Below are 17,418 nucleotides of genomic sequence, written 5' to 3' on the forward strand. Positions count from 1 at the left end.
TACTCCAATAAAAGAGATCACATGCATCTTTGAATCAGCTTTTATCTGAAATGTTTTGAACCGTTAGATTAGATCGCGAAGATCACATCCGTTCATTGGTATGCTCTTGTCCTTCTCCACACATACTCTAATAAAAGCGATCACATGCATCTTTGAATCAGCTTTTATCTGAAATGTTTTGAACCGTTAGATTAGATCGCGAAGATCACATCCGTTCATTGGTATGCTCTTGTCCTTTTCCACACATACTCCAATAAAAGAGATCACATGCATCTTTGAATCAGCTTTTATCTGAAATATTTTGAACCGTTAGATTAGATCGCGAAGATCACATCCGTTCATTGGTATGCTCTTGTCCTTTTCCACACATACTCCAATAAAAGAGATCACATGCATCTTTGAATCAGCTTTTATCTGAAATATTTTGAACCGTTAGATTAGATCGCGAAGATCACATCCGTTCATTGGTATGCTCTTGTCCTTTTCCACACATACTCCAATAAAAGAGATCACATGCATCTTTGAATCAGCTTTTATCTGAAATGTTTTGAACCGTTAGATTAGATCGCGAAGATCACATCCGTTCATTGGTATGCTCTTGTCCTTTTCCACACATACTCTATAAAAGAGATCACATGCATCTTTGAATCAGCTTTTATCTGAAATGTTTTGAACCGTTAGATTAGATCGTGAAGATCACATCCGTTCATTGGTATGCTTATATCTCTATAAATACTACAATTTGATTTTAGAAGTAATACCACCTATCTTTTGAATATCAATATCTCTTTACATTTCTTTCTAGTTTAACAGTCATTGAAACATGTCAAAACCCTCACGTTCAATCCGAACTTCTTCATACTCAAATGAAGAAGATAAACTCCTTTGTACTATATTTATGGATATTTCCCAAGATCCTGAAAAGGGCAATGATCGCTCTGCATTAGATTTATGGGAACACATTGCACAAGAATATAAACAAATGCTACCGGCACACATTTGTACGGATCGAACTTCAAGATCGTTGAATAGTCGTTGGGCAAATATATCAACAGCGATTAGCAAACTAAGAGGGTGCATTCAACAAATAGAGAACATGAACCCAAGTAGTGCATCAGAAACAGATATTGTGAGTATCTTGTAATTTTTTGTTATTTAGTTTTCTCTTATTTTTGTTATAATTGCGTTGTTTAATTGGAATTATATTTTATTTATAACAGCTTAATAGAGCAAAAGAGTTAGTAAAGCAAGATCCCAAATTCAAAGGCGGATTTAAGTTTGATCATGTATGGCCGATTGTCAAAGACATGCAGAAATTTTGCAGAACTGGAAGCTTGCGAAATGCTGGGGTCGAAAAAGAACTTTCAAAGGATCACAATCACAATCTTTTGGAACCGAGAAGTCAATAGGCTCTTCCTCATTTGCTGTTGAATTGAATGATGATTTTGAAACTGATGAACATTGTAATGAAATGAACAATGTAGGTGAACGTCCTACGGGAAGGAAGAAGGAAAAGATGAAGCATAAACTCTCGAATGAGCGCAATCAATTTATTTCCGCAATGGAACAACAAACTGCACAATTCAAATGAATGTTCGAAAACAATCATGAGCTACTCCAAAAACAATATGATCTTGATTTGCTTAAAAGCTCAAAATGCAGCAAACAAAATAACATTGGGAAAAGAAAAAATGGCATTGGCAAAACGAAAAGAAGATAACAAAATCTTAAGAATGAATTTAAATTTGATAGAAGATCCAGCTATGCGTGAGTCGGTTAGACGCCAACAACTACAAATTGTTGCAGAGAGAAATCAAGAGCATGGAGGAGGAGTTGAATCAAATCGTGAATTTGATAAATACTTCGAAAATTTGGGAGGAAGTGGGAGTGGATTAGGAAATTATTAATTTTAAGAAACTTTTTCAAAATTGTGTTGTATTTTCTAATATTATTATTGTGTCGTATGTATTTTAATTTTTATTATGTTCTAGTCATGTTTGATGTATGTCGTATGTATTTTAATTTTTATTATGTTCTAGTCATGTTTGATGTATGTCATATGTATTCTATCTTTTATTATGTTCTAGTTATGTTTAATGTATTTGAAATTTTAATTAATATATAATTATATATTCAATATTAGTCTTGTTTCGATCGTCTCAATGAGATTTTTCAAATGGTATAATTTATATTTAATAATACCAACTTTAAATATAAGTATTTAACAAAACAAAAAATTACATATAAAACAAATAAAGGATACATATGGAATTATAAAAAAAAAGTAAGGGCAAAAGGGTAAAATTATTTCTTATTTCTCAATTGCCGCGGATGAACAGTGTCGCGCCATATATGGCGCGGCACTGTTCATCAACGCCAATTAATTTGGCGTTATGGCTGAATGGCGACTCACCTTGGAGTGAGAAATTTTAAATATTTGCCGTTTTGCAGTTGAGTTTTGCAGGGATAGCGCTACCTTGGAGATGCTCTAATATACTAGCTGTCAATTCCAATAGAGGTACACATCAAGTTCTCTAGGAGAGATAACCAAAAATGTGTGGATTTAACATTAATTCGACAAAAATGTGTTGATTCAAAACCCTAAATAAAAATGTGTTGATTCAAAATCCTAGACAAAAATGTGTAAAGTACTAATGTCATTACCTTCTTTTCAAAACTCTATTTGAAAAGAAGGGAATTGAACTACCTTCATTTATTTTCTTGTTGCTTTAATTTGACTGGAAATGCCACAAAAAATGCAATGCAATTGCCTTCTTTTCACTTTCTTTATTTAAAAGTTAAGAAGGCAATATTATTGTCTTCTTAACTAATATATAAATTAATTAGAGTTGCAAACACCATTAATTTGTTTAATATATGTAATTATATGATTTTCAAAACGATTAAAGAATTGATATTGTTTGATAAGCATCCTTCCTATTTCTATATTTAATTTAACTAGTAATTTACCCGCGCAATGCACGGGAAAAAATTATGTTATTATAAATATAATTAAAAAAATAATAAAAATAAAAACATTTTAAATTTTTTAATATAATAATATTAAACAAAAGAGAAGGATCATGGAAAGTAATAGAAAAAATGGAGCCAGACATTAAAGAACCACCTTCTACCGGTAGAGATTGTGGAGTGTACTTTTCTATCTTCTCAAATGCTTCAAAGAAGTGGCAGAAGCGAGAAGGGATGAAGAAAACAAATGGTGCGGGCCGTGGGTCAATTATTGAACTTCAGAATTTAAAAAAAAAAAAAATCATTTGAGCCATAAATAAAAATTTAAATATATAAATGTATATATATATATCATATAGGTTTTTAATGTTTTTCTGGATTTTTAAATTTAGGACTTTTAAAAGAAAAAAAAAATCCATTTGAATTATCTCCACAAAAAGTGGTCTTGGGCTTATAGAATGACATGTGAGTTTATGGAATGACATGTGCATAAAGAATATATTATATAATCATATAAAAAAAATGTGTTCAATTAGAGTTTAAATTTACTCCTACAAAATTTGAAATTTGCTTTCTAAATGTAATTATCTTAGTTATTATTTGTATTGTGAAAATTATAATATAGATGAAATACAATTAGAATAAATCAATGTAATTATGTAAATTCTCTTATAAGTTTATTTTAATATGTACATAATTAGAGATTATATTAACCATACAAAATTTTAATTTTAATTTTAATTGTAATTTTGTGTTCTATAAAAATAATAAATACTTGACCAATGGAAGCTCAAAAATATTATTATATTAAACAATTTACAATATTTTTATTTTTTCTATTTTTTTATTTATATTTATAATAACATAATAATTGTAACATTAATTACTTCCCAAACCATATAGCTTTATTATAGTTAAGATTAGAACACAATCATTGTAATATTTTATTACTTTGATTTTTTTTTTAAAAAATATTATTTTATTAAACATTACGGAGTAATTAATAACATAAAGTTTTCAAAAAAACAAATCACATAAACAAAGATTTTAAAATTTTAAATAGTCATTTGTAGTACGATGGATTGCATGATAATAATAACGTATTTTAAATATTTTTATTATGTATTTTTATTTATTTTATTATTTGTATTGCGGTGAACTTGATAATTATAAATGTGTAATTATTAGTGCAACTATATTGTAATTTTTCATGACATTCATATTAACAAAGGAGCAATGGATTACATAGAGGGCATATCGTCATCAACGTAACGACGGTGACGACCAAAGTCCATTTCATTAGGAAATTGACTTCTACATTGTTGACCTCTATGAGCTTTCCGGCGGGCACTTGAGGGTGGCAGGCACGTGAGTGTTGTGGTCAACTGAACTTCGTCATCCGACAATGGATTCAAGTCTCATGCATAACTCATTATGTAATATTGTAACGAGAAGACTTGTGGCACAAAGGAGTCCGGGACAGTCCCTCTATAATGGCATGCGAAAATGATATGTGTACAAGGTAAGCCATCTATAGCCCAACGACTGCAGCTACATGTCCGATCAGTCAAATTTACCTTAACATAGCGTGGCTGGCCCAGAGAACTAGAAGTTGATTCAAGTGCTACCTCATATATCCCTCTTTGGTTGTTATAGGAGCGAATGATTGCATTTTACTTGAACCGTTCTCGAGCGGACATCTCCTTATCAATATCGATTGGCCAACGCAATCCAGCTTGTTGCATTAACTCACTAGCGGAATGCCTGTTTTGAAACATAGCCACTAATTTGTGGAAAGTCAGTTGGGCGATAGTAGTGACAGGTAACATTCGACAACCCATTAGGTTTTCTAGCTAGTAAGGCTTTTAATGAGGTATGATTTTTGATATAGTAATATCAAAAGGGGAAAATTGCATATAAATACTTAAATAGATAAACCCCAAAGACCTGAAGATTATACACGGAATGTTTATGATTGGTTATCCTGAAGATTATGCCCAGAATGCTTGTGGTTGTACTCTTTTTCCCATGGCTAAGTTTTTCTCACTGGGTTTTCTTGGCCAAAGGTTTTTAATGAGGCAACCGGTGTAATACATCAATTTTACATACTTTGTGTACACTTTTCTCCGACCAGTTTTTTTCCACAGATTTTTTCGAGCAGAGTTTTTAATGAGGCCTGAGAATGGTTAGACAATGGCCAATGGGGAGTATTATAAATATTAAGTTATTGGCCATTATTCTATGATTAAAGTACCAAAATGGTCCATCGACTATAGCGAAAGTACCGGCTTAGTCCTCGACTTATTTTCTTGACTGATCCAGTCATCAACTATTCAATTTATAACCAACTTGGTCCTCCATCAGTTTAGGTGTTAAGTCATCGTCTCTTTTGAGGGCAAAATAGAACTTTCACTCTTTTCTCTCTTCTTTCACTCTTTTTTTTTTTTGTTTACCTTGCGTCGTTAGCGATGTGGAGAGGCAGAGCAGTCGTAGCAGCCAAGCAAGCGGCGTAGGCGGGACTCTGCAGCTTGGAAATGCCAACGGATATGGAGGCGACCGACGAGCTCTTCAACAAACCCATCAACATCATCATCTCGCCAATTTTTTTTTTTTGTTAGATTTCAAATTTGGCCGACTGCACCACTAGACTCCACCCTCGCCATCAACGTACGCGTCAGCCAAACCAGAAGAAGAGCATAGGTCACCGCATCAAGCCTAAGGCCGCATTATTTGCGTTCAGCGATTTGGGGTTCAATTCGATTTGTGAGGGCTCGATAAACTTTGAAGATGGAAGACGATTTCCCAATTGCACGCCGCTTAAGAAAACCCTAGCTAATCTCCAGCAAAACCTCAAACCAGAGACAAACAGACAAATCAAAGAATTGATGAGAGCTTTGAAAATTGAAAATTGAAGTTTACGAATTTTTTTTTCGCTAAATAGAATTCGACAAAGTTTTGAAAATTGAATTGAATTTTGGAGCGAAGGTGACGGGGTGGAGTTGCCAACGTCGACTCGTCGTGCGCCGCTAGAGGAGCCAGTGGAGACGGAGGTGGGAGGAGACTGGGGTGGTGGAAGCGTGGAACACTGACTGGAGTAGATTGGGGAACCTGCCATGGTTGGTTGCTCGCCATCGCTGCCCACCATCACCATCCTCTCTGAAATTTGCAAACATGAAGCACTGACGTTGTAACACAAACGATTTGTAACACAGTTCGGGCAAACAACCTTAATCTGCGAGGCACTTCTCAATTTGAGAACTTGCCTAAATCCACTAAAAGCTCAATATTTAAAGTACACTGTTTGGAACCTGAGATTACATAATAGAATGATCTTTCCTACCAAACTATTGAAACCTAAACACATGTACTACTTTCTAGGGGAATTTAGTATCCTATTCTCAAAGACTCTCGTACCTCACAAGATTAATGTTGAATGCTTGAAATCTACAATAAAGGACAACCCCTATTTATAGTAGTTATTCCTAACAGATTCGTGAATAACAAACTATTCCTAATCAAAATAGAACTAGAAAATCTTCAACCACAAATCCCCTTAGAACTAGTATTCTTCAATAACTATTCCTCTTAGGACTGATATTCCTTTATAGAACTGAAATTCTTTTTGCACATAACTTTGACAAAATACTTTGAGTCAACATTCTCTCCTTTTGTCAAATTTTTGGCAAACACCTTGGTCTCTGTCTTTCTCCCCCTTAGTTGATGCCACAGTGGTGTTTGATTGATGGTAGATTAATGACAGGTTAGATCACCATCCCATGTGTAGCTTTTATCAAATGATCTTTTCCCCCATCATAACACATTCATATTTTTGGTTTTAGACTTTACAATTCTCTTTGGAAAATTCTACTTTGAGTTCATCATCACACAGTTGACTTATATTGATAAGGTTTGCTTTGAGTCCTTGTACCAAAAAGACTCTTGGTAATCTGGGCAGTCCATGGACATTCAAGGTACCACTTGCGATAATCTGTCCTTTTCCTCCATCTCCAAAAGTGACATGCCCTTCATTTTTGTACTGGATATTCTCAAGATAATGTGGATTTCCTGTCATATGTCTTGAACATCCACTGTCAAAATACCAAACACTTTGTTTTTGGCTTGTTTCTGAGGTATACGCAACAGCTTGTGTTTGTTCCTTTCTTACCCATACTTTCTTGCTGTTATTTTTGCTTTGTACTGCCCAATCTTTGTTGTTTTGTCTGTAATAGAGATCATTTTGTCTTTTGAAGCAGTACGCCTTTATGTGTCCCAATCTGTGGCAGTAATAGCATCTGATTCTCCTTCGGTGTTGAAAGTGATGTTGTGACACCTCAAGATTTTCAGAAGAGTGGCTTTCACTGGACGCTGGATTTGGAGATCTAGGCCTTCCATCTAGTGCCTTGATTTCTTGTAACAGTTTGGCCTCTCTGTTTTTAGATTCTAATAATTCATTTTGTGTTTCTTTGAGGCGTTTTTCTTCTCTCTCTTTTTCACTTTTTAGAAACTGATTTTCTTGCATGAGCTCTAGATTCACTTTGATGATTTGTTCCCATTTAGCACGCAGTTGGGTATATGACTCTAGCAGTTCTTGCATATCATTTTCGTTTCCGTTCTCATTTTCATGATTTGGGGTGAATGCTACGAAATTAGTGTTGGTGTCTTCTTCAATTCACTATCTGAGTCATCGCTTAGTGTTGTCACATATGTTTTGTTCTTCCTTTTAAAGTATGTTGGACATTCTGACTGGATGTGTCCAAACCCTTTGCACTCGTAGCACTGAATTCCTTCAGGTTTTGGACTCTCCCTTCCTTTTGAAATAGATTGATTTTGTCCAGTTGGGAAGTTCGCTTGATTGATTGAAACACTTTTGCTTCTAAATTTGTTGAATTTTTTGAGAACTCTGTTGAAATTCTTTGTTAGGAGAGCAATTGATTGTTTCATGGTTTCAGTATCAATTTCTGGACTCTCTTTCTGCTTTGATTGGAGTGCAATTCCTTTGTCATTATTTTTCCCTGTTTGCAGTATCTCAAGCTCATATGTTTGAAGATTTCCCATTAGATCACTGAGTTTGTAGGTGTTTAGATCTTTGTTTTCTTGGATGGCTGTAACCTTTATCATAAATCTCTCAGGTAGGGAACGTATGACCTTTTTGACGAGCCTAGGTTCAGGAATAGGTTCGCCTAGGTTAAACGCATCTCCAGCAATCCCTAAAACTCTTGCACTAAACTGTGAGATATCCTCATCTTCTTCCATTTTTAAATTATCAAACTCTATTTGTATCATTTGCAGCTTGGATTGCTTAACAGAAGTATTTCCTTCGTGATGATCACATAGTATATCCCATGCAATTTTAGCTATGCTAGTGGTAGCGATTAGTTTGAAAGTATCTTCACTTACCGCTCCATAGATGGCATTCATTGCTTTTGAATTGTAATTATATTCTCTTCGCTCTTCTTCATTCCATCATGTTTTAGGTTTTTGATTACCTTTATCATCAACTGGATTCTTCCATTCTTTCTCAACGGCTTCCCAAACTCCTTCTCCTTGTGCCAAAATATAGATTTTCATTCTAGCTTTCCAGTAGGAGAAATTTGTACCAAAGATAGCAGGGGTCTGGTGCTTGACAGTCCTTCTCTCGGAAACTCCATTAGGATCCTACTAATAATTTAAGCAGTTTGGCTCTGATACCAATTGAAATTTGCAAACACGCAGCACTGACGTTGTAACACAAATGATTTGTAACGCAGTTCGGGCAAACAACCCTAATCTGCGAGGCACTTCTCAATTTGAGAACTTGCCTAAATCCGCTAAAAGCTCAATATTTAAACTACATTGTTTGGAACCTGAGATTACACAATAGAATGATCTTTCCTACCAAACTATTGAAACCTAAACACATGTACTACTTTCTAGGGGAATTTAGTATCCTATTCTCAAAGACTCTCGTACCTTACAAGATTAATGTTGAATGCTTGAAATCTACAATAAAGGACAACCCCTATTTATAGTAGTTATTCCTAACAGATTCGTGAATAACAAACTATTCCTAATCAAAATAGAACTAGAAAATCTTCAACAACAAATCTCCTTAGAACTAGTATTCTTCAATAACTATTCCTCTTAGGACTGATATTCCTTTATAGAACTGAAATTCTTTTTGCACATAACTTTGACAAAATACTTTGAGTCAACACTCTCTCTGCTTCGAAGCTTTCTCTATGGTTTTCTTAAGCGCAATTGTAGTCCAAGAACTATCTCTGCTTCTTTAGCGCAAATGACGCGGCCTGAATTCATCCGATCCAATAGTGAAAGTCTCATTTTTCCCTCAAAAGAGACGGCGACTTAACACCTAAACTGACGGAGGACCAAATCGATCATAAATTGAATAGTTGATGAATGAATCGGTCAAGAAAATAAATCGAGGACCAAGTCGGTACTTTCGCTATAGTCGATGGACCATTTTGGTACTTTACTCTTATTCTAAAATATCTCCACTATCCCACTTTCTCCATTATCTTATCATTGTATTATGTTTTAGTTAGGTGGGAGTATTTACAAGGATGTAATAAGCAGAGATATGTTGTATGAAATGTTGGCTGGTAGTGATACTGATATGAGTGAAGATTCATCTTCTTTCTTTTCTCCCTCATCTCTCCATTGCTTAATGTCGTTTATTTTACAACAGTATGCACGTTTTTCTTGGTATTATGTTCAAGGAGTACAAGTCATTGAAATTGAGATTTAATTTGGAATGTTGTTCAGTGCATGATAATCTATACTTGTTTTTATGTAATTGGCTAAGGCACTTATCTGTTTGGCAAACCTAGCTGAAAAGGTATAAGCTAGAAGCTGAAAGCTGAAAGCTGAAAAATTATAAGCTCGGAGTTGAAAGCTGAAAATGAGTTGTTAAGCAAGTTGTTATGATTGAAAGTGTTTGATAAAAATAACTTTTTGATAAGCTGATAAATGTAAAAAAGCTAAAAGAACACCTTCATAAAATTTAAATTAGTTTGTGTACATATTAAAATTTAACATTTTGTCTTTAAAAGAAATTAACATTTTGAAATAAAACTATTAGCATAATCATGATTTAGCATCTCAGAATGAAGTAGCAATATTGTTGCAAATCTCATAATAATAATAATAATAATAATAATAATAATAATAATAATAATAATAATAATAATATTATTATTATTATTATTATTATTATTATTATTATTAAATAAAAATTATATTGAAATTGATTATCATTGAGTGGGGAATACAATAATAATGAGGATTTTGATTTGAAGGTGGGAGAGGAATTAAGCTTGGATCCAGAAAGTGATTGAAGTGTAAGGATGGAGGTTTGGAGCAAAGATTGAGATAAGGAGCCCCAACCAATGTATGTTCAATACTTACTGAGTTACTGTGTGGACCGTGGTCCACAGAGCTGTGTAGATCACGGTCCAAAAACGACATTATTTTGCTTAATTTTATTTTTTTGAGCGCTCAACTGTAATATATATTTTTATAACTCATAATATACATTATGCTAAAACATAATGTACATTATTCCAAAGCACAATATACATTATTTTAAAATATAATATACATTATATTAGTCCAAATGTTTCATTATTCTAACACATACATTATTTTAATACATAATGTACATTATTCTAATACATAATGTACATTATTCTAACTAATAATATACATTATTTTTACTCATAATAATCACAAAAATATTTTAGACCGTGATCCATACAGCTCTATGGACCACGATCCACACCATAGTTTGCCCTAAACTCTTAGCCTTTTATAAGACTCTTAACCTTCTTAACTTAATGCACAACCGTCCATAAGCCAACTTGCATGCTCCTTGGCCTTTTAAATTAGCATCATCCGACAACCTTCTTTGGCTCTTTAAACCCAACATACATCCGTGGGCAAAATTTATTGTGGAGCATGGTCTATGTAGTAGTATGGACTATGGAGTATGTATTATTTTAATTACATGTCAGTTTCATTTAACAATATTATTATGTTTTTTAGTTTCATTTTTCTTTTACACTAGTTTCATTATAGCAATATAAATGGTCGATCTTGACCATATTTGGCTCGGGCGACCGCACAATTGGGGGCCCAATGTTTTTAAAAAATATTTTAGATATAATCGATTATTTTTTATACTTGATAATTTTTTTTTAATTCATAGATTGGTCTTAATTGTAATTGTAAATAAAGTTTTACAAAGAATTGACATCCAAATTTTGGTGAATAATTTTGTATTTAAATATAAACGAAAAATGACACTTTTAAATTAACTTTTGAATTGTATTCTTTCTTTATTAAATTTTTATGCATTATATTTGGACAAAAAAAATTAATTATAATTTTATTTTTGTCCTAGAATACAATAACTTAAAGTCCAATTGGATTTGAACTCAATTACCTTAGGTTACATATATTTTTAGATCTTCTAGACTTCTATCTTCATCTTTCATAGGTCTTTTGAGATTATGTTTTTTTACCTTTATAAATAGAAATCTCTATCATTATAGCGAAATTTAAATATTAAAAAAATTTCTCTCTCTCCATATGTTGTCTCTCTATTATTGTCTTTGTCTTTGTCTTTGCATATTACTCTATTATATTTAGATTGCAACTCAAAACAAAAATAATAATGGCCCAAATTAAATTATTAGACATGACTCTTATTGTTTAAGGCAAATTATTGTATGGACCATGGTCCACACAATTGCGTGGACCATGAATATCATGTACATTTTTAATATATTAAAAGTACATTATTTTTGTACTGGAGGTACATTATATAAAATAATGTACCCTTAGTATATTAAAAATATACTTTCAAAAAATATATCTTACGTACATAAATAATGTACCATTAATATATTAAAAATGTACTTTTTAATTATGATCCACACAATTGTATGGACCATGGTCCATGCAATAACGATTGTATTTTTAATGGAAAGTCCCTGACAATACTAAAGTATCATTTTTTTTTTTATCAGAACAGGAAGGGGATACCCATAGGAGACTTATCACTAATCTACATTCATAATTTGGCGCCAGGAAACCAATCCAAGGCTTCCTGTATCTCGTCTGGAGGCTCTTTGAATATTAAGATACCACGCGGACGATCTTTTGCACTCTGGGCCAGCAGGTCCGCTACTGAATTTTGCTCACGGGACGCATAGCAAATTCTAAACTCCCTTATATACTTCATTTCCTTCCTGCATGCATTAAGGACATATTTGATTATCCACTCTTCCAGCATTATTTGAAGCCAGATCATATGCCGCCCTAACCAAAAAGGCCTTAAAACTTCTACTTCCCCATCCCAATTCGTCCTCTGCTTCCTCATCATCACATAGCACGGTAGCAGCCAATAAATTTAGCTAGAATATTATCTGGTAGGACCCTTTGCAGTTTCTGCCAATCCCAGCCTGAGGAGGGATCCCAATAGTCCGCTACTTTCAGGTACAACTCAATAAGTGGTATAATATAATATAGGTAGCCAACTTCCATAGTGGCCTGTGGCCAACCCAAAAATCAAGCCAGAACAAAGTGTCTTTACCGTTTCTAACTAGTTTCCTTATACTAAAGTATCATTTTAATTATAATCACTTTCTACATCCAAGTTTAATTCCTCTCCCACCTTCAAATCAAAATCCTCGTTATTTTATTATTGTATTCCCCACTTAATGATAATCAATTACAATATAATTTTTATTTATTTATTGTATATATGATATGAATAGACCCTTTTGGTAAAATAGTTAACCTATATGTCAATTTTGACTTATTTGACCACTATTAGCTCTTTGACTTGGTTAAAAAATAAATATTAGTGTTTGGTTAATTAGCTTATTGTAACTCTAAAATGCTAAAATTCAAAAAGCTACCGAAAATAACTTTTTCAATTAGCTTTGTGAGAAAATAAATTATACCAAATAACTACAACTAACAGCTAATTTACCAAACATTTTTCTACATTATGCTAATGTTATCAACTAGTTATATCATCTAATTAATCAAATCAGCTAACAACTATTTACCAAACATGATAAAAAACAAATATAGTTTATCACGGAACTACACTCCAGATCTCAATTTCAATTTGACTTCTCCTCCTTGAACAAAGTGGGTTGAATTCAACATAAAAGCAAGAAAAATGTGGACAAATTATTGTGTGGACCATGGTCTACAATCTACATAGTGTTGTGTGGAATACAATAAAAAGTACATTTTTAATATACTAAATGTACATTATCTGCATATTGAATATAGATTATATAAAATAATGTACTTTCAGTACTCAAATAACGTATTTTCCCTGAATATAATATATTAAAATTGCATTATTTTTGTACTGAATGTACATTATTTTATAACATACAAAATATGATTCACCCAATAATAATTAAAAAACGTGCATATCTGACTGAACGGGTTCGATCGTTTTTGATTTCCCGACAAGAGCCTCCGCTTATGGAGGATTCTCAGCGGAACAAAAAAAAAGAGTTTGAGCTCTTTTGGCTTACTTTTAGACTTCACTTTATAAAGAAAAAAAGAGTTTCAGCATGTAACGGGTGAAAAAATCTACCAGCAATGCTTGAACAAAGGAGAATGTGTATTCTTCCGGGAGGATACCGAGCCGAGCCGAACTCTTTTGGCTTACTTTTAGACTTCACTTTATAAAGATGCTAATATTGCGGATGAATAGAAGAAAGGTGGACTATATCATCAACTTCTTCCATTTGTCTAGGAAAGCTAGCCGGGCCACAAAAAGTTCACAATAAAAAGACGTACTTGGTACTTATCGTCCTATAAAGTTGTATGTTACCGTTTTACTTTTCCTTCACGGATGGTTCATGATGCATCTTTCCACTTCACTAACACCAAATATCCGTGGATTTGCAGAAAAAAAAAAATTATGAGAAATAAAATTTGAATCTAATAGAAAAAATATATGAATATTTTTAATTTCATTAAATAATTTGTTAGGTAAGTATTTAAATTATAATTATTTAATTCATTATTAAATTTGTTGATATTTTACTAATTAGTATTTCCACCCGTGCACACGGAATAGATTTGTTATAATATATTAAGGATATTTGAATCGATATACTATTATTTAAATTATAACATCAAATATTATATAAAACAATTGTAGTGCTATATATTTTTTTTAAGTGATTAAAAAATTAAAATATCAAACTGAGCCAAACTTTGTTATGTGGTGTTTGGTTGGAGACTTTTGAACCCTATGGGTGCCATTAGTAATTACTAATTACCAAATTCATTTCCCTTTTAACTTCACTACTTTTTCACTACTTTTTGAATAATGAAATAAAATATAAGGGAGAAAAAATGAGAAAAAACAATATATATATATATATATATATATATATATATATATATATATATATATATATATATATATATATATATTAAAGCCACCAAAGTACAAGATAGAGATGCATGAGATAATATCTTAGCTCATTAAAGCCACCAAAGGCATTAGAGCCACAAAGTACCAAAGGCATTAGAGCCACAAACAACAAGATAGAGATGAGATAATATCTTAGGTGATTAAAGCCACCAAATTTCTTCAAGAATGTTTAAACTGCAAATCGATCTCAAACAATAGGCTCAAACAACGTAACCTAGCCCCGCCCAGCTTAATTTAATGTGTTAGTGTTACTTCTGAAATTCTAAGACGGTATAGAAGAAATCTACGTAGAACGCCCGGAAACTGCTAAACCCGACCGAGCGGCTGAGCTGCCGGTACTCTTCCTCGGTCCGGTGTTTTCCTTTGGCCCTATAGATTGTCATGACAAAGATGTCGCCTTCAAGGAGGAGTCGTGTTCTTTGAGTGTCGTCAGTTTGGATGGGCAAAACTGGCTCGCAAGCAACCAACTTTCCTCCCTGTGGAAGTGCACCATAGCAGCTGCTCATGATCTCCTTGCACTCTTCATCCATCCATGTTGTTAACATCCACTGCATAACCAACAAAATCTATGATTATATGCTTCCATTCGCACAAGTACACAACAGGCGGCACATTAAACACACAAACAAACACAGACACATGAAGCATTACACTGGTGCACAAGTACACAACAGATGACACATTAAACACACAAACAAACACAGACACATGAAGCATTACACTGGTGCACAAGTACACAACAGATGACACATTAAACACACAAACAAACACGCACATTAAACACATAAACACACAAACAAACACACACACATTAAGCATTACACTAGTGCACAAGTACACACTTAAGCATTACACTACAAATAAACATGCACATTAAGCACTACACTGGTACACAAGTACACACAGACGGCACATTAAACACACAAATAAACACACACGTTAAACACACAAATAAACATGCACATTAAGCATTACACTAGTACACAAGTACACAGGCACATTAAACACACAAATAACCGATAGTATATATACGCATATTATATAACATTATTGGGGCGTTTGGTCCAAGTAAGGCACTTAGCTAATAAATAAAGGTTACGTACCTTCATGAAAATGGCATCACCATTAGGTATGGATTTGAACATGTCACCACCAACGTGGGTTATACCTGCATAAACCCAAACATCTTTTAACTATTCTATTTTTTTGGGAGGATTACAGGAAATAGCCTCCACTACTCTATGGTTTGCATTTGGTAAATATTGCATTGTAACACTAGTTACTTGGGGTAAATTAGTCTAAGTTGCTGACAAATTTAAACCAAGAAGCTAAGATCAATAAGTTATTTCCATTTGAAGTTAACATACTTGACTAGAATTGTCCCTAACTATCTTATTATTTTCACTATTGAATGTAGAAGTTCAAAATTAACCTGAGTTAGTGTCTCAACTATTGTATTGTACTTTTTTTTTTTTTTGGAAAATACTATTGTATTGTACCTAAAAGAATAGAGATGATAATAATAACAATAAATACCCCAATAGATTTGAAGTCATCAAAACATAGATTATTAATTACCAGGAATGTTGGGAGCCTTCTGAACAACCTCAGGCAAATCGAAGTTAATTCCTTGTGTAATACTAGGATGCTTCTCCATGATCATCCTGAGGCAATCTCCGGCGCTCCCTCCCACATCCACCAATCGTGTTACACCTTCGAACCCATGGTAGCCGTCTAGGAACGCCTTCATGAACGGAACAGAAACGCCGGACATGGCCTTCAGCATTAGGCCGTTCATCTCCGGCTTCTTCCCGTAGTAACTGTACGCCGGTTCGCCGTTGGCTTTCACAAACGGCTCAGACGAGGAATCCACCACCGCCTCGTGCACCAGCGGCCACGCCTTCATCAGCGCATCCTGGTGGTGCTGCAGCACATACGCTCCGTACGATAACCCATCCTTGTCGGTCACAAGGGTTTTGCCCACCTCACCCAGTGAATACCTACCAAAATTCAACAAATTAATGATTTCTGTGACCTACTATTTTTGTGTGTACCCAAACTTCCCACGATACTCAAAATCAATATTCAAATCCTTAACGTTTAGTGAGTCTTTTCACTCAGATAAATCCTATATTTTTCCTTTTTAGATAAAGAAAAATCAAACGAAACTTTCTTTTTAAGATAAAAGAAATCAATGATAAGATGTGTAATACCCCTACCTTCTCTCTGACGCATCAGCATTTATATGTTCGCGGAAGACGCCGTAGCTGGTGAGCATGCGGAGGATGCGCTGGAGGTTTTGGGCGTCGCCGCCGCCGGAAGGGAGGACGGAGGAGAGTATCTCGGAAGCGGAGAGCGGCGCGTTGGATCCACCTTGCCAAATTGCATCGGCGACGTTCAGTCGAACGACGGCATTCAAGGACATGGGTACGCTAATCATGTTGGCTAGCTCCATTATCGTTAATCTTGCATTTTTTTGGGCACTTTCGGATTCACTCCCCATTGCTTCGATCTCCTTTTTCCCTGTAATTTGTTTCTCTATTCTTGACTCTGTTCAGCACTTGAGGGTAGCATTAGATCCTTAGGATTTTATTTAGTATTTATAGCATGAATTTTGACCAAACAAATCACCCAAGTTCACGCTGTGGGTTCAATTTCTTTTGTGGCTTTTGTCAGTTTGTGTAGAAAAAGATAATTTATAATTGTATTGAATTAATTTTTTTATTTCTTATTAGAATGGATAGGACTCTGTACTTCTACTTCTAGTATATCTCTTTCTCTCTCTTGTATATATTTCTATTTGTATCCTTAAGTTAAATAACTTTTGTTTTTATTTTTTATTTTATTTTTTTTAAATTATGATATATAAAATTATTTAATAAAATAAAAAATTATTATTTTAATAAAATAACCTCCACTTCAGGTAAACATGTCAATTTTGAGTTCAATTGCATCATTTCGCGTTGTTCAGGGAC

The 17,418-nt window shown here is 33.7% G+C and overlaps 2 protein-coding genes across 2 annotated transcripts; one reads left to right on the plus strand and one right to left on the minus strand.

Moving 5' to 3' along the window:
• Nucleotides 1-898: 898 nt before the first annotated feature.
• On the plus strand, nucleotides 899-1,409 carry LOC109163563. Its single transcript, XM_019312314.1, has 2 exons — nucleotides 899-1,129; nucleotides 1,221-1,409. Exons 1-2 carry the CDS (start codon nucleotides 899-901, stop codon nucleotides 1,407-1,409), a joined length of 420 nt encoding a protein of 139 aa, XP_019167859.1.
• Nucleotides 1,410-14,473: 13,064 nt separating this feature from the next.
• On the minus strand, nucleotides 14,474-17,097 carry LOC109163651 (flavone 3'-O-methyltransferase 1). Its single transcript, XM_019312405.1, has 4 exons — nucleotides 16,663-17,097; nucleotides 16,022-16,443; nucleotides 15,547-15,611; nucleotides 14,474-14,991 (listed from the first exon to the last, which is right to left on the minus strand). Exons 1-4 carry the CDS (start codon nucleotides 16,944-16,946, stop codon nucleotides 14,692-14,694), a joined length of 1,071 nt encoding a protein of 356 aa, XP_019167950.1. The 5' UTR covers nucleotides 16,947-17,097; the 3' UTR covers nucleotides 14,474-14,691.
• Nucleotides 17,098-17,418: the final 321 nt, after the last annotated feature.

The sequence above is a fragment of the Ipomoea nil genome, unplaced genomic scaffold, assembly GCF_001879475.1.
Source record: "Ipomoea nil cultivar Tokyo-kokei standard unplaced genomic scaffold, Asagao_1.1 scaffold3030, whole genome shotgun sequence".
In the NCBI taxonomy this organism is placed as follows: Eukaryota; Viridiplantae; Streptophyta; class Magnoliopsida; order Solanales; family Convolvulaceae; genus Ipomoea; species Ipomoea nil.